This window comes from Musa acuminata, chromosome BXJ1-2 (assembly GCF_036884655.1).
Source record: "Musa acuminata AAA Group cultivar baxijiao chromosome BXJ1-2, Cavendish_Baxijiao_AAA, whole genome shotgun sequence".
In the NCBI taxonomy this organism is placed as follows: domain Eukaryota; kingdom Viridiplantae; phylum Streptophyta; class Magnoliopsida; order Zingiberales; family Musaceae; genus Musa; species Musa acuminata.
This window is the reverse complement of record NC_088328.1, coordinates 21,025,459-21,049,125: the sequence shown is the minus strand read 5'-3', so window position 1 is coordinate 21,049,125 and position 23,667 is coordinate 21,025,459. Positions and strand designations below refer to the sequence as shown.

General features: G+C 38.0%; 2 protein-coding genes and 1 long non-coding RNA gene across 7 annotated transcripts; 1 reads left to right on the top strand and 2 right to left on the bottom strand.

The window, feature by feature from the left end:
• Nucleotides 1–404: 404 nt before the first annotated feature.
• LOC103971855 (MADS-box protein AGL42) lies at nucleotides 405–9,914 on the bottom strand. 4 transcript variants are annotated; one of them, XM_018822560.2, is made up of 8 exons: nucleotides 9,830–9,914; nucleotides 9,419–9,649; nucleotides 2,037–2,118; nucleotides 1,603–1,664; nucleotides 1,389–1,488; nucleotides 1,261–1,302; nucleotides 1,104–1,145; nucleotides 405–900 (listed from the first exon to the last, which is right to left on the bottom strand). In XM_018822560.2, the coding sequence occupies exons 2-8, from the start codon at nucleotides 9,598–9,600 to the stop codon at nucleotides 769–771; spliced, it is 642 nt and encodes a 213-aa protein (XP_018678105.2). In that variant the 5' UTR covers nucleotides 9,601–9,649; nucleotides 9,830–9,914; the 3' UTR covers nucleotides 405–768. The 4 variants fall into 4 exon arrangements, with proteins under 4 accessions (XP_018678105.2, XP_009384275.2, XP_009384284.2 ...); XM_009386000.3 differs by having other exon boundaries at nucleotides 9,731–9,869; XM_009386009.3 differs by having other exon boundaries at nucleotides 1,603–1,661; nucleotides 9,731–9,869.
• Nucleotides 9,915–12,110: 2,196 nt separating this feature from the next.
• On the bottom strand, nucleotides 12,111–16,933 carry LOC135612497 (uncharacterized). 2 transcript variants are annotated; one of them, XR_010486987.1, is made up of 6 exons: nucleotides 16,836–16,923; nucleotides 16,549–16,736; nucleotides 16,282–16,476; nucleotides 15,979–16,194; nucleotides 15,814–15,869; nucleotides 12,111–15,370 (listed from the first exon to the last, which is right to left on the bottom strand). It is a non-coding gene; the product is annotated as an uncharacterized LOC135612497 (long non-coding RNA). The 2 variants fall into 2 exon arrangements; XR_010486986.1 differs by having other exon boundaries at nucleotides 12,112–15,370; nucleotides 16,862–16,933.
• Nucleotides 16,934–19,539: 2,606 nt separating this feature from the next.
• LOC135597785 (homeobox protein BEL1 homolog) lies at nucleotides 19,540–23,014 on the top strand. The gene is made up of 5 exons (XM_065091258.1): nucleotides 19,540–19,812; nucleotides 20,103–20,807; nucleotides 21,279–21,658; nucleotides 22,035–22,095; nucleotides 22,207–23,014. The coding sequence occupies exons 2-5, from the start codon at nucleotides 20,118–20,120 to the stop codon at nucleotides 22,747–22,749; spliced, it is 1,674 nt and encodes a 557-aa protein (XP_064947330.1). The 5' UTR covers nucleotides 19,540–19,812; nucleotides 20,103–20,117; the 3' UTR covers nucleotides 22,750–23,014.
• Nucleotides 23,015–23,667: the final 653 nt, after the last annotated feature.

The following is a 23,667-nucleotide window of genomic DNA, read 5'->3' as shown; positions in this document are numbered from 1 at the left end:
GACATTTAAAATGGTTGCAATGATAAGTTAAAGGCCAAAATTTTTTGGGCCTCTTCTTCACTAGGCTTGACCATATTATTCCCTATTGCTAACCATACTTGCCTTTCCACTAGATATCACTTCGTAGCCAATCTCTATAAAAGACAGCCTATGCAATCTTCTCACATGCAATGGTGTAAGAATCCAATAGCATCAAATATTCTGTCTTTGAGTTTATGAATGAGGGAAAGGAAATAGAAAGTCTACTCAATAACAAGAAGGTACCAACTACTGCTTCACACGAAAATTGGAAGAAAGAAATCTGTGAAAACAGATACTGAGCCACATGCCATTTTCTTCTACTTTATGACAAAAGTGTTTGAGCAACCAGTTTTTCTCCACATCTCAGGAACACTCTATCGGGATGCTCAAATCATTCCTCTGTTGATAAATGAAGAAACATATGTTACATTAATAGAACAGTGGCAACAGAAAAGGTTTATGATTCTTGTACAAGCATGCATGTTGAACAGGTAGAAAATTTTGAATTTTCAAGCATTCAATTACAAGACTCAAAATTACTAATTTCCTAGCTTTACTACAAAAACCATTACTGCAACTATAGATAGTATCAGCAGATTGAGTTCCTCCAGTTTATTCTTTCAAGCAATCATTTTCGAAACCCTGCCGTGCCAAGATAAGAAATCTCCTCATCAACTTATTGTTTGCAGCTTCGCGTCATTTGTTTCAAGTCCATGGACGTGATGCTGGTGATGGTGTCATGATATCTCATTTATCTTCCCTAATTCCTGGCCTGCCAATTACTAGCTCTGTTTCTACCTCCGTGATTTCTTGGTTGCCATGATTCTTTAGACCTACATCTCTAGTAGAAGCTAGCTGCAGTTGAGGTTCTATATGGCGCTTCAGGAAACAAAAAAACAGTACACATATCAAGTTAGAAGTCGATTGCATAAATTGCATAATGTGGGTTTTATCATCGACTTCCTAATTGATGAATTTAAATTTAGGTCAACTTTAATTTTGTTAAGTGGGAAAAAAAACATGAATTTAGATGAATTGACTATCTACAAAACTCATGAGAAGTGCTTTGTGTGGCTTCATACCTCCCTATGTAGTTTTACATTCTCCTCTAGGAGAACCCTCACCTGCACTCAATTAGCAAAAGAAGAAAAAAGAGAGGCTTAGTTATTATTAGGTATTAGAATCACTGGAATCTGTTGAAAACTTCAACACTGCTCTCTCATTAAGAAACTGACTTACCTTATCTTTTAGTTGTGCAATTTGCTCCGTTAACACGTATTGCTATAAAGAAATAGCATCTTTGTCAGTATTTTCAATTTTCAACGAATGTCTCAAAGAAAGCAAGTGAAATGATAGTTGTGCTCTACCTTCCTTCCTCTAATTTTATGTAAGCTTCGTTCCATCTGAGCTTCTAATTCACATAATTCTTTTAATGAACATGATTCTAAACCATCGCCCAGAAGTTTCCTGAGGCAAGCTTAAACCCGAGATTAAAGAAACTTTTCTTGGTGATAGTAATCTCCTTTCCTACTTCTGATACTAACATAAGATGCAACTCAGACTCAAGTTCAGGTAGTTTACCTTTTTTGAGCTTCAATGACTTCAATCTTCTTTGCTATATCTGTGGCTTCAGATATCCACTGCTGCAGCATTGTCAGTACTCTTTTAAGATTTCCAAAATAGACAAACAGATAGAACAGAGTGCTTCTCTTCAAACAGAATCTTCTTACTTATTTTTAATGTTATTTGAACTTTTTAAACTACAATAAACAGTATTATACATATTCTTATTGATGCATCTCCTCATGGTTGGTTCCGCAGCTGACATATCTTAATTCATGTCAATGACTTGACAATTTCTTGACCGTTTAATTTTCAACCTATTTGTTATATTATTCAGGTAAGCTAAAACAATGAATTGATTACTTATATGACTACAAATTGTATCAATTATATCTCATCACATTAAAGCCAGATGTTTCAAGAGGAAAGTTCATCAGAAAGTCAAGGATTACCTGCATATCGCTGTCTGTTCCTTTATCCATGATATTGGCATCCTTTGTGTGCATCTTATACCGATCAATTGTCCTTTCCACACTAATAATTTTCCAGTGCAGAAGAAAAAGGATAAGCTGTATACTCTTTGGAGATGTAAGCTAAAATAATTTAGAAAAGTAGTGCCCTTGAAGAAAGTAAAAATAAGTATGATATAATCAGAATGATTAGTGTGAGTGCTGAATGAACTCTTAATGAGCTAAGGAAGCCGCCATACAATGAGCAAAATCAAAATTATCCTCTACCGGATATCAGAAGATAAATAGGATTTCATTAACTGACGTTAGATATTAGGTCAAGAATATGTTGCACACCACATGTACAGAAATGTATGTCGTACGTCATACTTGTTGAGTTGGTAAGCAATTTTCAGTTAAGTGAATCATCGTTCTGTGAGAGCAACTCTTAGAAGAAGATGAGTTATGCACAAAAATTCCAGAAGGTTTTCAGTTTCTTTGTGATGCAAGAGGTTGATAGCTGTAAAATGGAATCATTTTGCTAAATGAAAACTTGAAGTACAAGAAGGAACTTAAATGACAGAACAAAATCTACATAATATGATGTAAAGTTGGCAGGTCAGCATGACAATCATAGGATAATAAGTCATCAACAACTACTTGCATATCTAAAACAAATAATATTATATGCTATAAATGGAAAAGTTATAATAACATCAGGGATACATGGACAATTACAAAAGCTTGTCAAAGGTAAATATAATTTGATCTCTTGCATAAGATAATCTCATAATAAAGAGACCTTTTAGGTATTAAGCACTTTTATAAAACTCATAAGACATTCCTTTTAAGGGTGAGCCTTGTTGTAATAGTCGGGCTACTCTTTTGCAAATTAAGTGACCAAGCCATGGAAGTTAACCCCTTGTTTGCAACAGTAAGATGATACAGATATTGCCTGATAGAAGCCTCAATGTACTGGGCCATTATTTTTTTATAAGACATTCGCTGAAGACTTGCTCTAATGGAACCTTCAAGTCTGATATGACCAGAGAGAACTTGGACTTCAAAAATCTAAGCCTCAATGACTCTGGAGTCTTATGTGTTCTTTTGATAACACTTCCATTCATTGGATGCCAATAATGAGTAGATGTAATTTTAACTGTTGTTGCTTATGATTTTTCTGTGAAAAGTAATTCTATTACACTAAAGATAGATATAAAGTGCTCCTGAAGCTTCAGCGCACAAACTTTGAAGCTTGCAAGTTTGGTAAGTCAACTTGACACTAACAAAATACTAGCCTTTTCGAGCCTACTGCACCTGAGTTGTTCCTTTGATGACACTGCTTCCTTCATTAGGTGCCAATAATGAGTAGATCTAAGTTATAGTGCCACCGCAATAGATTCTATTAAAAAAAAAATTGTTACAATATGCTCCTGAAGTTTCAGAGCACCAACGCTATGCATGACAGTAGGCAAAGAAGAGAACCAGGTATAAGCAATTCACAGGCCTCTTACATCATTGCCAACCAATCAGCTGAACATGGTCAACATATTGACATATCAACCAGCTCTAAGCTTGGTGAAACATAATTCATGATGATAGCGTACCATGACAGTGAGATTGATGCTGCAAGGCAAGACTTTTTTTTTTTGCATAGATTTTCGATATAGTGATATTTTGTTCATTCAGCAGCTCTTCCTATATATGCTTTGTCTGATTGTCTGGGAGCGAATTACTGCTTTTTAGGGTCAAAAGTTGATTTGTATGTGCAGCTTTAATGATTGATTATTCTTTTAGTATTAAACATTTTTAGGAAAATTTCCTTGAGAGTTGGCCTCGAGTCAAACGTGAATCTAAATGTCTAAGTGATAATAGACAAACAACAAAATATTTGATGCAATTGAATTTTGACAGTTATCAAAGTTAACTGAACTGATATGGTAAAAACTGGGCCAAGTCTAGCAAAATGCTCTAATCATAGTACCATGTACAACTGACTCAAGATATGTTCATATTATGTCTAGGTTAGGAGAATTTGTTGCTGAGGTTACATCATCTCAAATCATGATTAGATTCACTACTTCACTACAATATTGAATATCTTGTGTCACTAATTTTTTTAATAGTGTTTTATGATGTTGCCAGAATCTTATTTGGATGTTGTCTTATTGCAAAACTTCAAATATAAAATAGTTTGGGAAAGTTATCAAAGAATTAAGAATTTATTTTTAGAGTGTTTTAGAAATCTCTTTACATTACATTCATCAGAAAAAAATTCCATATTTTACCTTTTCCAAAATTTTAGTTAGGATTTTCGTCCATGAAATCTAATAATAGAGGTCCATAGAATTATTGCAGCTTTTATCTATTATTGATGAATGAATATTGTTCAGTCAGTTGCATTATCCTCTTGATTTCTTTATCTGACATGTTTGCTTATTTATCTAGTCTCTTTTGGTACGTTCCATAGTGATAAGGAGATACTTACCCTCAATCACAACTCGACATACGGTGACACAGTCAAAAGGGGAAGTGGACCCTAGCCAGCAATGCAGCACTTGAGCTAAGTCACAATATAGAATTCAATGAGGAATATTTGACTCGATGGAATATTTCTTAGGCTAAGTTCACCACAAAAGCTTATCAATTTAATATAGTTACGGTTGACTCGTGACTCAACTTTTCATTTCAAAATTAACTTAAGTATTAGAGGGACCTCGTTTGATATTCCATCTGACTATAACTTTTGTATAGATCGATCATCCAATCGACACTTGAGTCCTTCAGTCACATCAAATGACTTGTGCATATTATTCTAAACCAAATCGAGTTGATTTGCACATTACCAACCTTCATCCCATCAAGCATAATCCCTTTTTAACTTTTTTTTTCGTCACCTGGTTGTATATTACCGTCTTATTTTTATCCTATACATACTATTGTTTATTATTTTTTTCCTTTCTTTACACCACAAAACAGTAGTTTCTTTGACGTCATCTCCACCAAATTATGTCCGAGCCTATATTTCTCTGAATTGATTGTGATGAAGGAAAACAGATTGTAGTCTGTCGACTTCTAATAATTCTCCAAACTGATTCCATATGGAAATTTTTACCATCTACTGCTAAAAAAGTATCAGAACTCTTATTTGATGCTGATTTTTCTCTGGCCATCTCTCTCCCCACAGCTTAATCCCTTCTTATTTCCTAACCCATTAAAAAAATCATTAATCGATCTTACCTGGCAAAAAGTGTTTCACTGTTTCGTATATTGGATGAATTTGGATAAAATATTTTTGCAAATTATTTCCAATATGCCTAGTGATCCAAGATAATAATCATTTTATAGGAGTACCATATTTGTAACCATAAGATTAGATGTATCCATAAGATTAGATATACCCATCAACTAATCCAATGCACAAGGTTTCTACCAATGTAAGACCTAACAAGTATTGGCATACTTGACCTTGCCCTTATAAATAGAAAGTTTTACCATTGTACCAAATCTCACTCTTCTTGTATTGATTGATCAAGCAATTGAAATTTAGTTCTCATCCATCGAGCATTACTTATCCCACTAGGTTAGTGTTTTTGCATTTAAGAAACCTCAAAAGTAAAACCACTAAATATAACCATTAGGATATATTTCTATTTTGCATTAGATCTGAAGAAAGAAACATCATCAGTACTGAATCCTAAGACTTTGTGGCGAAATTTATTTTGATTACTCTCTCTAGCAACTTTCTAAACTTACCAAGTAATTTGGGACTCAATCAAACAATTGAGATTATGATCTCCCTCCATTATTAACTTACAAGTAACATTAATAATTAAATCATTTTGTTCCTTCCTATTAACAAACATGGCATAGCAAATGCTACAGCAGTCCCTAGCTTAGTAACTTGCAACTACTGTACTCGTAGTTACAATGGCTGTCTTGTTACTAGCATATCTCCTCTCTTACCAGCATATATAATCCACTTCTCCTCTTCTTTTATTTCTTTCTTTTGTAAAGCTAAACTCATGATTCACCATCATCAGTCTCTTAAATCTCAGTCCACACAACACAAAACTCATAGTTCTCTTTCGTTGTATCAAATTCTGATAAGAAATTACATTGAGATGACTCTCAACATACGACTACCTTGTCCTCTACTCCTTTCATCGGATAGATAGTAACCACATCTTGGACACTATAGCATGCTAGTACTGGTGATGTCAAAGCACCCAAAGGATAAGCTATAAAATTAGTATGTTGTCCTTACATATTTGCAAGGCACTTTAAAGTGGAAAATTGGGATCTAATGTATGATGAGTTTATAATCTTTTCTATTGTTTCATTCACAATAGCTATGTAGGTTGTTGCACCCTGATACCCGCAGGATCATTAAACAAAACATCCACATTTAATGAACCATTGCTTTTTAAGATTGATTTCTGTATCATCATAAACATGTACAGACCAAATGATCTTTTCCTCAGCTAAACGCAACATCACTAACAACACGAAATGAATCCAGTCAATTCATATCAATTCGACTTTTTTTATTTCTTGTTTACTGGTACAGTAACTCCAACTCAAGTCATTATGGGTGGCAAGTGAGATAATCAAATAAATCAAATATGTTCCGTGAATGGAACATTTCTTTTTTTTACAAAGGATAAGTGATGAAAGTGGAATTCGAACTTAGGACCTTATGATAAACCAAGGATTGTAATTTCGTATCGTACCAGAGTTTCGATCACAGCTCGATACAATATATATATATTAAAAAAAAAAAAAAGAGGTGACATCATTTTCTTCTCTCCGCATGGGGAACGGTTTCTTCTCCCCGTCGAGGCTTCTTCTCCCTGCATGAATAAGGAGAAGTTGTCGATGATGCCGAGGCCTCGTTGCCTCAGACGAGCAGGAGGCGACATCTCATCTGCGGTGTCCAGCGAGGGAGGGCGGTGATGGCTAGGGATCATCGAGAGAGAGCGACGCCAGATCTCCAGGTTTTTCCTTTTCTTCTCTTCCTCTCCCTCTTCTTCCTTCTCCCTTAGCTAACACCACCCGATAGCAGGTAGCGACGGTCAAAATCGAATGTTACTGATCAATTTCGAGCAGGAATGGGACGGAAACAACCTCAATCGATGGTACCGCCCGGTAGCGGACGGTCCACATATCGATGTACTAGCGGACCGATACGTACCGTTCGGTATAGACAGTAGTATCATTCAAAATTAAAATCCTTACGATAAACTGTCAAGATCTTTATTAACTAAATTAGTTAATACCTTCAAATATATCGGTTGAGGTTTTGAATTGTCAACCTTTGATAAGTTGGTCTGGTATACAACCACTACCGGACCAACGTTTAAGGTATTCGAATAATCATTATGGCATGCAAGTAAACAACATCATTAGGTGTCAAACTATCTATTCAGCTGCATTTGCATATTAGCAACTTCAAAGATTGACAGTAACCTTCATTAAGAATCTAAATGATTGAAATGAACAAAATGGACGACCAAATTTTCTAAGTATTCAGAAACTGGTCATTCTTAAACCATGAACATTAGACTCCTAATCTTTTAATAAAACAATAGAATGTTCAACAGAAAGGAAATAATATTATGATCTGATCATCCAGAAAAATGTATGATATTTATGGCATAAATATGACTAGAAAAGACAGAATCTTCTAACAAAGCAAAAGCAAATAGGATGAAACTATTAACAGATAACATACTTTTATATACCAAAAGAAATCACATAGCCAATCTCATATTTTAACGTATCACAGATATCAATCAGAAAGTTATCTTGTAACTTGTAATTCACGAAGGGCACACTTCAGATTAGAAAATAAAGAATTACGTGAAACTCCAAGTAAATAATTAAAAGCTCAGTTTGCAGCTATACGACCATCCGGTGATCATATACACTGTTCTAGAAATTATTTATTGACAATTTATTAGACATATATGCAATAACATTCACAAACACATTTTATCAAGATAAGGATGAAGTAACAAGAAAGTGATAATATAGTCAACGACATCAACAATCACATTTAAAACATATAGAAATAAGTTAACAAGAAAGTAATAGGGCACTCTTGATCATGTCAATGAGGTAAACGGCATGGCCAATTTGTGATCGCGTATTTGGTCGACGCAAATATTTATCAAGCCAGGATATTTTCTTCGATAGATTGGATGTACCTTATTAACTCATGAATTTATCCAATTGGGCATAAACTATTTCACTGTTTACACGAGCACAGGTGGACCTGATGCCCGTGTGAGTGTTCGTGCATAGATCAAGACAAGCATCTGAGAGGCAAAACACATGTTTTTTTCATATTCGTCTCAGTAATGAAGGACATAGGCGGATAACATGATACCTAATCTATTCGAGAAAGCAAGCAAATTCCTTCACAAAGGATTGATAATCAAAGGACCAAGTAATCGTCGCGGTATAGTTCCAGCTAACTTCTTGAGAGAACAGTTTTGTCTAGTAGTTGAAAGAAAACTATAGGAACAAAGCTCTCACTCATTGAGTTTGCCATTTCACAGAAGCTAAGATCAGAACAAATTTCACAGAAGACTTGGGGTTGCATCGACACGCAGCAAAGGGCAAAGGGCGTTTAATGGAGGATGTGATTCCTAAGAATACAAGAAAGATAATGATCAGCTGTGATTTTGCCGCCATCGTAGTCAATGATTTTTAGCACAAACCTCCTGGATTTCAGAGATGAATAGCGGTGACAATTGATCAGATGTGAAGCGTATGGAGAGCAGCAGGACAAAGATTGTTCAACCTCTAAATTCATGCAAGAAGGCAGGCAAAATTTTGGAGAAAAGAAAATAAAAAGAAGTTTGACCTCTAATGTGCTTGAATGTCTAAAAAATTATACATCATTCTACTTGATCCGCAAATCAAACCGGACATGGTACCGTGGCATCGGTCGGGTTGATTCCGACATCAAATTCCCTTTATACGAAGAGGTATCCTATTCAAGCTAGCACTGAGAAAACCAGATCCGGGGAAGTCATTAATGGGCTTTCAACCTCTTAAATCGAGGCAAAGACAAAAGATGACAAGACGAATCAATTGGGGGGCATATCGACACACGACGATGAATACAGCGAAGAAATATTGCGACGTACACTTGATATGACCTAGTTGTACGGTGCAACAATTAATAATAATGGCAGTGCCCACATGAACCGGAAGATGTAAAAACAGGATGAAGCGAACAGGAAAAGAGGAGGAGGAGAGATGGTTGGTTTTGTTGCATAGATTTGTAAAGTAGCGATTTTCCTATGTTCGGAAAGTAATAAAAACCCTCGCTTTATGGGGGAAAAGAAGAGAGGGAGGAGAGAGGATGAGGCGACCTGGAGCTGGAGAACTCGTAGAGCTTGCCGCGGGGGGAAAAGACGATGACGGCGACCTCGGCGTCGCACAGGACGGAGAGCTCGTAGGCCTTCTTGAGGAGGCCGTTGCGGCGCTTGGAGAAGGTCACCTGCCGGCTCGCGGCGTTCTCTATCCGCCGCATCTCCGTCTTGCCCCTCACCATCTCGATCTCCTCCTTCCTTCCTCCTCCCACTCGTGTCTCCTCCCTCGGCCTATTTCATCAATGAAAGATTAGGACGGGAGGAGGATGCGGAGGATAAGAATTAACAACAATAAGAGCTGTCCCAACTCACCTGTTGCCACAGAATGGGAAGAAAACGGGAGCAAAAAAAGAAAGGCGACTGCCTTGATGGAGAAAAAGTATTGGAGGAGGAGAAAAGACGAAGACTTACTCTCTCGCTTGGTTCCGTTTTCCTTATTAGGTCGTTTTTGTCATCGAGAGAAAAGGTCATGTAGCATGGACAAGATGGAGATCGCATCCATTCTCATCGAGTGAAAGGAAAGGGTATCACCTACCTATCCGGTGATTGGAACCTCTCGCGTCACCTGGTAGCGATCCTGTGTCTCGGCCAGGCGACAGAACGAGATAGGAGTGGCGATGTCGTGGAACCCACAGCCAACGAACGAACGAGAGGGGCGCTATTCCTGTGTTTGGGACTCGACCGAGACACGGGAGCGACTTGGAACCGGGGAGGATCGGCTGTGCGGGTTCGGACGGGAAAAGCGAGAGCTTCGCGGGCACGACACGTGGTCCGTGGGCCTGCTTCGTACGAGGACGGGGGCTCGGCCGTACCTAACCGCGCAAAACGAGGCGGCTCACTGATGGTCAGTAGGGACACGTGGCGGCTGTCGGGTGGTCGACATCACTTGGGAAGGGACGAGTCAGTCGGACGCGCTTCCACAGCACGCAACAGGACGCCAGCTGCGGGGCCCAGCTCTCCACTGACGAAGAGGGGACGCAAGTCGCCGTGGCCGTGGTGGCGACACCGTAGTGGTAGAGGAGAATTGCTTTTTAAGAGACCCTCAGATCATTTAGTATCGGCGACACCAAAGTTCGTGATGCGCATTGATTTCTTCGACCATGATGGGTTCCATATGTTGAACGGTGGAACGAGGATAACCCGTCTCGCGGTTCAGGTTGGGTCCCTAAGGCTTTAAAGCGCCTAGCACGGAGATGTACTACCTTGGTTCCACGTCTCACGCATCCAGCGGAATTCTCGGCGAACACAACAAAGAAGTGGTTTTAATGTTGATAAAGTTAAAGTCTTCCGGGAGGTGGTGATGTAATTTTTTTTCTTGTTCTTTCCCAACTTTGGTTTTGCCAATTCTGGACGTCTTCTGAGGGGCACCAAATCAGTGGACTTTTCTTTGTTCTGGATGATCTTGGTCAGGTGCGATAGCATAAACAATACTGGATGTAGAGAATCTTGGCAATCGCTTACGTGTTTGCACTCGAGCGGTGGGATCGTGTCGTGAAGTCTATAGGATAAAATCTGAGAGGATCGGGAGGTGTTCCACGAGGAGATCGATTAATTTGCTTTTCATTAGAAGCATGATTTTGTTTCTTTCACATTAAAAAAACCAAGGAAATAGCACGTTTGGCAAGAGAGTAATCCGTGATTAGTATATTGCAACACCGTTGCTATAGGGACATACGGTAAAATAACAACCTAGATGATAGAATCATCATAGCAGCGGGGTCGAGGGGGCGAACCGTTGGTTTATGTTGCGCTCAACGTACGAAATTATACAAAACACAGCAGAAGCACGGCAACGCAACACACAAGAGTAGTGCTTCGAAAATCTATATCAAGAATCCTATGTACATACGGCAACGCAATTCAAAAGTCATGTGCACTGTTCTCGTTGATGGAAACGTTAGATCCCTGCAAACATAAAAAATTATAATCATATTTTTATTATATAAAAAAATTTTAATGTCAAAAGCAAGAGGTGAGATCAAATAATTGTAAATTAAAATTTAGATGTACATACCTATTGATCTCTATCTAATCTTCCTATTCTTTCACGGGATTATTATAAGCGATGATGGAATAGGATCTAAAATGTGATAAAAGAAGATTTATAATATAGTTATAGACAAAAAAAAAATAATCTACAATATGTAATTATGAGAATCCATCTCATCAAGATCATCTCCTTTAAGAGAATCCTATCATGGTTAAACTTCATTTCTATTAGTGTAATTAGAATTCAATCATATCTATAATATATCTTACATAATTAAATAAGATCACATAATCTAATGTTCTCCCACTAAGTTTCTTAATTAGTATAATATAAAAAAATTAAAATCAAAATAAATAAGATAAAATTTTATTTGAAAACAATCTTAATAAATTAAAAATCAAAAGTTTTAAAAATTATTTTACATGTATGCATGAATTTTATAAAATAAATTAATTAGTCTAATAAACATAATAATACTATATTAAGTTTTACTATCAATACGAGTTACAACGATTGTATATCTATATATCACAACACTATTAATTTATTAATATAAATCACAATGACTCATGTAATGTATCTTATCAAAATAATCTTGTTATCATATTCATATATATAAATATAAATAAGATATCAAAAATAAATAATTTTAATTAAATAAATAAATAATATCAATAATAATATCCACTTAAATATACATCATCATCCTGCTCAAAAGCTTCTTTCTAAAAATATATTCTTTAAACACTTATAAAAGTGGTGTTTAGGTTCTCAATTGACACTTATTATTATTGAACTCTTTTTCTAATCATTAAATATTTTATCTTAATATATTTAGAACTACTAGAGTATTTATCATTCTTAGAGAAGAAAACTGTTATGGTGTTATCATAAATATCTCCAATAACTTGATAATTATGTCGACTACACTAAATCCTGAGATAAAATTTCGTAAGTATTTGTCTAAGATGGCAATCATAACTAAACAATAATAAGTCATTGCTCCCAGCTGTTTAAAGCCGGCCACATGGACCACCTACTGTTGAGCTTTGTTGAGAGAAATGTAACTATTATTTCTTAATGTCTCCAACCAATTCTTGTTTGTTCTTTTAATATTTCTCAACTTTAATCTTTTAATCAATGTAGGGAACTCTAGGTTATTCATGTATAACATTAGCCTTTGCATGTAACTCTGTGTTTCCACCCAATCCTGAATCATATATCACATCCTTTTTTATATATTTTTTTTTATTACTTCCATGCACTTAATATTTCTCACTGTTTTTGGGCCCTTAATTTAAGTCGTCTAAATTTCCAAAAATGTGCAAATTTAAAAATCCATCTCTAATTGACAACACGCTGAAACACTATTAGGTACCATTTCTCCTTAAACAAATTTTAATAAGAATTACTCTTCTACATCTCCTGTAAACCTGCAGAACATTTTCTCCACTTATATTTTCCTTTCCTGTTTACCAAGTCCAACTTTATGGTAGTTCTGGTTCTCTTAATCATTTTTCTGCCCACAAAGTGTTTGTAAGCAAATTATGTTTTCCTCTTGAAAACAGCATGTCTCCTAATTCTAGTTCCTTGCATGTAAGAATTCCTATTCCAAGTTGCCAATGTTAGCTTGCTCTTGACTTCCTTGCCTGATGCGGTCCAAAATCATAATGGATCCATTAGTCATGCACTGCATATTGTGGCAAGGCTCATTTCCAGATGATGACGTCCTAACCCAACAAAAACCAAATAATTCTTTTTAAGAATTTGAACAGTGATGATTTTACTTCTCTGGGATAACGTACCCTAACATGTATTTGTTAAAGGTAGAGTTTCTCTGATGTGACAAATTTACACCAGCTATTAGCCACCTAATACAACCCTTTTTTCTTTTTACTCTTAAGATTAGGTCTAGCTGCAAAAAATGATATAACATTTGCATATAAAGAAAAGTTCTTAACAACCATAATTTGCAATAATGATGTGTCCATAATATAAAAGTCAACCTCCTTAGTCAATGCACGAGAACTTTCAAGATCATGGCTAGTCTAGGATTATGCATAAAATCATTCTACACAAACAGGGTCTAAAAACTTTTTAATGGAAAGAAATCCATTTTTACTATGCCCAACTACAGAAACCATCTTGTGAACTGAAAAAGCCAAGTAGGACAACCTTCAAGTACAACAATAAGAAGCCCCATTGTCCAAACCAGTTGTGCTCAAATACATGGACTTTTTGAGCTTAATTGAGGCAAATATTACTGATCCAACAAGAGATACTAATCCTAATTAACTCATCTCATTCGGCCAGTAAATCTATAGCTCTCCTTATACATGTTTATACCCATTTAAGTAGTTTTCCCTCATCTTGACCATACTCGCTCAAAGCTTTCTATTGTTTGTGTGGAATTATTTGCAAACCAATCTTCTTATAGTAACAACACACATCCATCTCAACATCTTATCTCAGTAACAGTAAACATCTTGTATATATCATTTCTAACTGCTCAACATTCTAATCCATAAAAAATAGACTTTGACTATGGTGAACATATATTATCCAGTGTATCAATCAGATATGGCAGCATGCCCATGCTTGAGGTTTCAATTCTATATTCAAATCAGGGTCTACCTGGAACAAGAAAATTTTGCTCCATTAGTTATGTGGCATGAGAACCATAATATTACCTATTTAAAACAAGGAAAAGGAGAGCCTGACATAGAAGAAATTATTTCCACAGCACAATGATCTCCCTCAATGAAGCTACTAGAATACCTAATCCTGTAACCAGAGTCGAGAAATTTGCACTTCTAGCAAATAATGAGATATCCGTAGACAATGAAGCAAATTGATTTATGGAAATTAATTATGCTCAAATGTGAGACTTACAGAAGAAGAGAAACTAACAGTACAATATATTCCTCTGTGAAATACACTCAAGTTAACAGTATTGATATCTTGTAGATGTAAATTCTTATCTTACTTCTTGTTCTTATAATTAACTAAAGCAAGAAATGAAGATGTAACCAATAGCATCTGTTCCTAATGCAGCATCATAATTATTTGACCCTGTTTTTATCAACTATGCAACAAACTACTGCTAAAAGCCAAAACTGCAAGACCCGACGTGGATGTCATGCATTTCTGGAAAAAAGAGTTTTCATGTATGCCTTTAGACCATTTTTTAGTATTTGAATAAATTACTGAACTTTGCTGCATCACCTAGGCAAACACATAGGTATGTCATGATGGTCTGCTAGACTTTTGTAAAGGAATACCATATTTAGAGAAGCCGGACAGTAAAGAAGAAGAAAACTAAATTCCGTGCCAAGAACTTCTAAACCAAGCTATTATGACACTACAAGAGTGTTTGCACAACTCTCTTAATCAAGGTCTAACCAGAAAATGAAAATGAAAATTTTGACTGTAACATTTCAGAACTTCAATTTAATAACTAAAATTCTCAATCAACTTTTAAACAAAAATATGACTCGCTGGAAGTCAATTTCCTACTTAGAAAGCTCAATCAAGTTCTAAACAGACAATGACTCACTGTATCATTTTGAAAATCAAACTACTCGAGCATAGAATAGTTTAAAATTGCTCAATCAATTTTTGAACAGAAAAATGACTCACTGGAAGTCAATTAATACTTAAAAAGTTCAATCAAGTTTTAAAGACATAAATGACTAGCTGTATCATTGCGAAAATCATACCGCTGGAGGATAGGATAGTTTAGTCCATTAAGCAAGCAATGTTGCTTGACATTTTCTACCTGCGAATTCAGACATTGTGGCATGAGATTTTCTATTGCAGCTGGGAAGGTTCTATTTCAAATGAGTTTCTTTCTCTTCAGCTGCAGCAGCTAACATAGCCCCATTCAGTAAGTCCTCATGACCACCTCGTATTTCATACACAGATTTGCTAATTGTGAATGTATCAGCATCGTGAGAATCGTCCTAGTAGAAACAAAAGAAATTTTCATCGCAACATAATGGAAGCAAGAAATTTTAACTAATGATTAAATTCTATAACAAAAAGTCAAGTTTAAAGGTACTGCAAATGGGAACAATGTAAAGAAATGCATCAAACAAGCACTCAGAAAAAAAAAAAAAAAAAAAAAAGCCCTTATAAAATGCCTTAGGAATCTGGCAAGATTGACAAAGTGTACACTTCTTGCATCTGATGATATCATTGCAAGAAATTGGTTTTGTTCATGCCTAACAGAAAAAATGAATCAATAAAATCATATTTGAATATGGTTATTTTTAACTGGCATCAGAGCAACATGCAGGTGTGCTTTCTAAAGAAATAAGGAACAACCTAGGCATTGACATAATTGACCAAATTCATGTGTAGGCTTCTTTTCAAACCTAAAAGACGGAAAAGGAATATTAAATACCTCAGAGTTAATCCGTGCCTTTGATATGACATCACCTTAAGCAATTGCTTCAATACCTGCATTCAAAAATTTACAGTTCCCATCACCAATGACAAGAAAAAACAGTGAGCCATACTAAAAGGAAGCAAAGAATGTAACAGAACTTCAAAGGCTGACAAAAATTACCTCTGGAAATGGTGGCTCAACGAAATTCCAAGTCTTTTTCAGAACGAGCTTAACTTTGCCATAGTTGGCGGTCGACTCTGATGGACGAAGAGTCAATCACCCCAGGTGGCAACTTCGTTTTCTAACAGCTTGTTCAGAACACTGATGATGGTCTCAATTTTCAGACCAACTGAAACCGCAGCACACAGTGTGTGCGGCGTCAAATTATATTCATGCCTGCACACAAAGATCACATTATCGAAGACGCACAAATAACTTTGAAAGCAAAAGAAAGAAAAGGAATAATGGGGTTTAAAACGAAACCACAATGTCTGCAGACAGGCTCTGTGACGGCAACGAGGTAATCATAGGCTTGCTTGTAGAGAGGGAAGAAGGTTTGCAAAAAGATACGGTCATCGGCACAGGCCCAAAGCGGCCTGTTCACGTGATCCGACTTCAGCTCCGGCTGGGTAAAATCCATCTTCTTAATCTCCCTCTCGCCTTACCCAAACAAGAACTCTACAATCATCACCAGGAATATAATCGGTAAATCCACCGAAAGAAATCGGTTACTTAGCACAAATCGAGTACCATTGGGAATCCTCGTGGAAATCACTGCCATAGTCATGGAAGTCTTCCTCTTCCAACATATGAAGAGCCCGATTGACAAGCAAAATCAAGAATCAGGAAGAAAGAGAACAACGATTAGGGTCCCATAATATCAACCGATTGAACTCGCCTTGGATGAGGAGGTCTTCTCTTTCATCAGCAGCCGGTTTCTGTCTCCGGTGTCGAATTCGAGGGAGAGATTTAGAGAGACGAAGGAATACGAAAACAGATATTTGAAGCGGGAAAAAGATCAAATTAGGGTTTCGTACGGATCGAACGAGGGCTGGGTAGTTACCGTCGGCGGCCATTGGCGATGGCGCGTTCTCCGGTTGAGGTCGAGTGCGACAGACGGAAACCGGTGCGTCGGACTCGGGCAGGACCGCCTTAATACCGGGGATTACTTGTCGCCTGCTACCACGCGGGACCCACGACTCGGGTGGAACTCGGGTAATTGCTGACGTAATTTCCCGAAAAGCAAACAACTAAACCCTCTGCGTCATCAAACGTCGCGAGCCAACATGTCCCAGGTGGCCCCCTTCCTGAAACCCCCCCCCCCCCTGTCAGTTCAGGTACGCGATTGGGTAGATAATCAACGAGTAAGAAAGGTATTGCTTTTTAGAATTTTGATGTAATAAAAACCAGTAATGGTGGTACTAAATATGTAAAGACATAAAAAAAAATGATGACGTGTTTATTTTCCATTGGTCAGATGAACATAAGAAGACCACTAATTATAATGTGAGAAATATTTGCTACATTATTTGATCTATGAATAATGGACATCTAAACCATCACCAATATGATATAATATAAAAGAAAATTATGATATAGGAATTCTTGATGATAAGTATTCCTTATCAGAACTGATAGTAATTATAATCACTAACACATCCAACAGTAAGTATACTTTTGTCCAAAAGAAAGCAAGAGTAGGGCTCCAAACCATACTTAAAAAGCTACTATTTGTGAGAGAAATATTCTGAGTAATCAATACTCCGACGAACATCCTCTCCTCAGCCTCATGTTGATATGAGAGGTATAATTAATTGGGCTCCACTTATCAAGTTTTGATTGGGTTGAGTATTGATCATATCGAATACTTGATGAAGATGTGTAGAGAAAAAATTATGAGTGATCATCCTAATCTAATCTTCTCTTTAACAAATCTAAAGAAGTAAGATTTACATGCGAGGATTTAACTAAAGAAAGTCATAGTTTTTTGTAGTTCATTATTCTGACATAGTGAAGAATCTAAATGCAAATCCTATACTCTTAATTTGTTTTATTTATATTGCCTTTTAAGATTTTATATTTTGATATTAAGTTCTCCTTCCATAGTTGTGAATCACATCTCAGGAAGGGGACTGCAAACGTTCAACATTGTACGTTGTAAAAGAGATAAGATTTGAGGAGGTGGCGTTGGCGATGGATCATGTGAGTGCTTGACCCCTTGAAAGATACATTAGTTGATATGAACACAAGTCTTCTCAAAAGGCTTTGTAACATTCACGCTGTCGCTAATTACTACAGCAACCCATGTTCCTCTTTCTTAATTACGTTGATAGGACCAACACACCCTTGTCATCTTTTTCCTTGGGAGACATGGAGACATAGAGAGAGAGAGAGAGAGAGAGAGAGAGAGAGGAATTATGTTCAATGAACAGCACTATAAACACTATAAACACAACTCATGCACAATACAATATAATTTTAATGTCTGAATACACATCGTCTTGCTCTAATCATCTACATCTATCACTGTGTATCTCGCACTAACAGTAGTCGAAGTAAAAAATAAAATAAAATATTTAGAGATGGATAATAGTTTTAAAATTTCTAAAATCATCGTCTAAGAGGATAAAAAATCCTAATACGATAATAAATTAACATGAAAAAAATTATAAAAATTAAGATTTGATCATTATGTAAATATCATATATATCTTTACGTCTTGATAGGAAGAAAATAAAAAAGAAAAATACCTTGTGAAAAATACAATTTATAAATGTGATAAAAACAAATATATAAATTCTTTACGAGAGAATATATTTGAGTAAAGATAACTCAAGACTTTTATAATTAATCTTATATAATAAAGAATTTAATTTTTTTCCAAAAAATATCGAACTATGTTAATCTAGTATCAACTATCTAATATACTATTTATCTATTGAGCTTTAAATTTGTATTTATTTTGAAAGTATTCTCTTCCTCTCAATTAAATATGAATAGAAGAAAAGAAATAATCAATAGGAACTAAAGTTTGTGATCCGATTAAAGGTCGAACACTTTTAATACGGTGAATTACTCAGACATCATGCTATCAATTAAGACAAAAGATAAATGATACAATCAAAGTTTTATTATGTGTGTGGGTATTATAATATTGGATAATTGACAAAGTAAGCACATTATTTCAGATATTAAAAGGAAAAAAAAAATTGGTGTAGATGGAACCCATGCACTCGAAACGATTTGACGAGCTCAGCAACGGGGAGGAATGTGTGGGGTCATCCCACGAAAACGAAGAGACGTGTGCAATACGCAGCACGCATGGATTGTGACAAATCACATGTGCTTCTTTTCACCCTTACTTAAAAGCTACACATGCAAAGGGACGTAAGAGGAGTTACCAAATCAGAGCTCTCTCTCTCTCTCTCTCTCGCCATGGCTGTTCAAAGAGAAGTGAAGTGATGATGATGCCAATTGGATGGAAGATCCAAAGGTGAAAAAAATAATCTAGTATCTAATTTCCAAGTAAAAATGTTGAGAAAATCAAAAGCATAGGAGACTTGTTGACATGTTACTATCAGAGATTAGAAGTTCCAATTTGGGATCTGTGACTTAATAGCAAGACCACTTGGAACTAAGCTACAAAAAAAGATGACAAAAACAAGAGCACAGGGGGTAGAATAATATGGCCATAGGGTAGAAACATGAGAATAATACAAGTGGAGGAGAAGGAAGGGGGGTGGGGGTTGAGAGTGGCCTGAGATGAGCCTGCGGTCCCATGAGCTCTAGTCTCCTTCAGTACTCCTTTTAATGGGGATTAGTTGGGTAGAGAGGACCACATCCTCGTCCCCTCTCTTCCACTTCCTTCAATCCTATCTTCGTTGCTGCTGTTCATGTTCTTCACTCCTTTCTCTCTAGATTTCTGTGTTTTCTCCGGCTGAAGGCCATGGGAAGGAGCTGAGAGAAGATGTGGCAGTAAAGAAGACAGTCGAAGAGAAGAACTTCTTTGGAGAGGTAGGGTTTGTGGCCACGGAGACAGTAGAATTCTATTGGGAGTGTTAAGGCCATTAACAAAAGCAAGGAAAAGTTGGTGTTTATCTCAATAGTTAAAAGGACCAAAGATCTTCCCCACCAATTGGCCAACTACTAGCCTACCTTTTTCCATCTCTCTTTTCCTTTCATCATCTTCTTGATCCCTTAACTTTTAGATGCTTCCGAACCCATGCGAAGGATAAGCCACTCATGCTCAGTTTTCATATCTGATGTGAGGGTTCATTGAACTGTTTCTTTTCTGGTTTCCGCAGGAGTAGCTGCTGCATATGCTCTTGAGGGAGTCGTCATCCCAGAGCTTCTGTGTGATGGCCCATCAGTCCCACTACGGTGAATTCTCCACCGGTGTCGACGCCACGATGCAGGGCTTCGATCACCACCACGAGCTCTTGGGCGTCCAAGCCGGGATGGAGACGCTCGGGGTCCCTTCCAAGCAACAAAGCTCTCGCCTCGCCGGAGGCTTCCTTCCCCGAGACTTTCCTGAAGCATCAAACAAGCATCGACCCTCGGCGAGCCCGTGGCCGGTGGACGACCCCTCTTTGGGGTCTCTGTTCCCGTGGGAAGGAAGGGTCTCCGTTCCCTTCCTCAACGCCAGGCACTCAGATGCAGTGGCCGTACCTCAACCTCCGCAACAGTGCGTTCCCGGAGATAGGTTGCAGATAGGATCAGCATACCTTCAACAACAGCAGCAGCTCTTCGTGCAGGATGGCCGGGTGGGTTTCCATCCACAGCAGCCGCTTCAGTTAAGGAACTCGAAGTTCCTGAGACCAGCTCAGGAGCTGCTGAGTGAGTTCTGCAGTCTCAGAGGGGAGATCAGTTCCAAGAGGAGGCCTAACAAGACAAGCCTCGAGGATGAAGAAAAGGCTTCTCTCTCTTCTTCATGGAATCAATCCTTACACTCCATGGACCTTCTGGAGCTCCAAAAGATAAAAGCTAAGCTATCGTCCATGATAGCGGAGGTCAATTCTTTCTTCCAATCTTCCCTGCCTTACCTCTTTCCTGAAAATTCATGATCTTGATATTTGAGTTATCATGGATGTAGTTAATCTTCCACTTAATTTGTTGGAAACTTTGAGATCTCTGAGATTCATATGTGGGACTGTAGAACAATCTGCTTGGAATGCTTCTGCACAGGATTTAGGGGCAGACTTGCAGTTTGTGCTCCACCAATTGCTTTTGGGAGACTCTAATCCTTTCTCTACGTGGACACCTGACCTACCACTTCTTCCATCCCACTCACTAAATGGATCCCACATTTCTCCGAAGTACTATCCCTACTGTAGTTGCTAAGCTGTTTCTATTAAACCACTTACAGCTATATTTATCCTTATTTTTACGTAAGAGAATAATTACATGCCAGTGCAGTGTGTCATGAACCAGGATGAACCATCACGTACTGTGTGATTGAGTTCTGCATGCTTTCAATTCAGGTAGACAAGAGATACAGAAAATACTGCGAGCAGATGAGGACTGTAACAGCGTCGTTCGAGGCTGTGGCTGGGAAAGAAGCAGCGAGAGTGTATTCGGCGTTGGCACATAGGGCCATGTCGAGGCACTTTAGGTGTTTGAGGGATGGGATAGTAGGTCAGATTCACGCAGCCAAGAAGGCAATGGGGGAGAAGGATCCGACCGCCGCGGGGACGACGCGGGGCGAGACGCCGAGGCTCAAGCTGCTCGACAAGTGCATACGGCAGCAGAAGGCGTTTCAGCAGGGGATGATGGAGCAGCCCCCATGGCGGCCTCAGCGAGGCCTTCCCGAACGCGCCGTCTCCATTCTGCGCGCTTGGCTCTTCGAGCATTTTCTCCACCCGTAAGCTCTTCTCTTCTCCTCTCCCCATTGCTGCAACGTATCAATACAAATTTAGTCACGAGAAACCGAACTCGAACGTGAGCTTCACACGTGAACTTGAAACCTATCACTTGTGCAACAATATACAAGTTGTATGAAAAGAAAACCTTAGAACCTAACATTGATTCTGATACATATTTATCAGAATGTGTTTGCATGTATGTGTGGGAGCTGTTGTTGTACCAATTAGGTAGACATGCCTTCTCTTGCATCTCCCACAACCCTTGTTAGGACAGTAATAAACTATAAATAATTAGCTTGTGACAGAGAAGTTAGCTGACCATCTAAACACAAAAAACCTTGCATCAGATCACTATTAACTATCTTTCTGCATCAGGTATCCAAATGATGTTGATAAGCACATCTTAGCCAGGCAAACTGGATTGTCAAGAAGCCAGGTAACCATTGTTGAATTCTGTGTTCTACATGAAGAAGTGCAGATAGCTGTGTTATATTGTTTGATCATTTGTGATTTGGAACCACTCCAATTCCAATTGTTTGACCCACAGGTCTCCAATTGGTTCATAAATGCAAGGGTGAGGCTGTGGAAGCCAATGGTTGAGGAGATGTACCTGGAAGAGACGAAGGAGCTGGATAACCAGTCTAACCAAGCAGCGAATGGACCTGAAGACAGTGACAACCCCAACTCCAACCTCAGCTTCGACCAGAAACCCTTGCCGGCGCAGCTACTCGTCGACTCCGAATCGCTCTCCTCCATCATCAACAGCGGCCACCACGGCCATCAAAGGAACGATCTGATCAGCAGCACTCACCACCAGGATTTTGGTGTGGTTGGCGACTTGGACTTCTACAACAGCCGCAGCAGTGATAACTCGAGGGCTGGTGTGTCCTTAACGTTGGGTCTCCAGCAGCACAATGGGGGAGGCATGAGCTTCTCTCTGCTGCCGAACTCTCAGCCCTCACTTCTCTTCTCCAGAGAGACCATTGATGGCGACCAACAGGCTCAATTCTCCATTTTGGATGGGGAGGCAGAGAACCTTCGTTACAGGAACCTGATGGGAGCTCAGTTGCTGCATGACTTGGCAAGATAGAAGGTTCCTTGGAATGGTGGAAATATATGCAAAGAAGAACATCAACCAGTAGATGAGTTGTATACCTGTTTTCTCATTGTTTTTGGCAAGTAAGATAAATCTGTGCATGCACCCTCCATTTGTGGTGGCTTCGTCAATGTTGGCACTTCATGCCACCAATAAATAAAGATTGTGGATATATATTGCAATGCCATACATATATCCAGGCATGTATACTTGACAATTTTGGACATACGTATTTGGAATTAGAGATGCATATATAGTAGCTAAATGACCACAAAAGAAAAGCCTCATCAGGCTCAAAGCTGTCACTAGCAGTTCCATGTATCTGATGTCTTTTCCTTGGTCATATATGGTGGTAGCTTCTGTTTGGTCCTTCTGAAATATCATCAACATCAAAAACCTAACAGTTACCATTTAGATTCTTGATGGAATAATACAAGGATGATTAATTCAACATTCTGCAGGAACTTCAATCTGTGTGGATGCATAATAGACCTAAAAGTTGATAAGCTGAGTACAAGCTCGAACAGAGTGGTTTCAGCCAATCGAAGGTATCACAGAGCCACAGGAACAAACTCTAGTAGACAGTCAAGCACTTGGCCAACCAAAATTTCGGTCATTATGCAACTATGATCTCTTCGACATCATTCATTATTATCCTCCTTATAAACCTCTCTCCAATCAATGCAACACTAGCAGCATGTGCTTCATGTACAGTGGACAATCCTAAAATAGATTGACAGCATCTATGTTTTTAGTACCCAAGTGATATCTTCATTATTGTGTCGACATGCTTTGACCACCACAAAGTTGAGATGTGGTGAAATGGAAGTTTCTGCGGTTTTGCTGCTAAGATTATGCAGAGGCAAAGGCACACACACCGAGTGATTCATATGATGTTTGTAGTAATTGAAA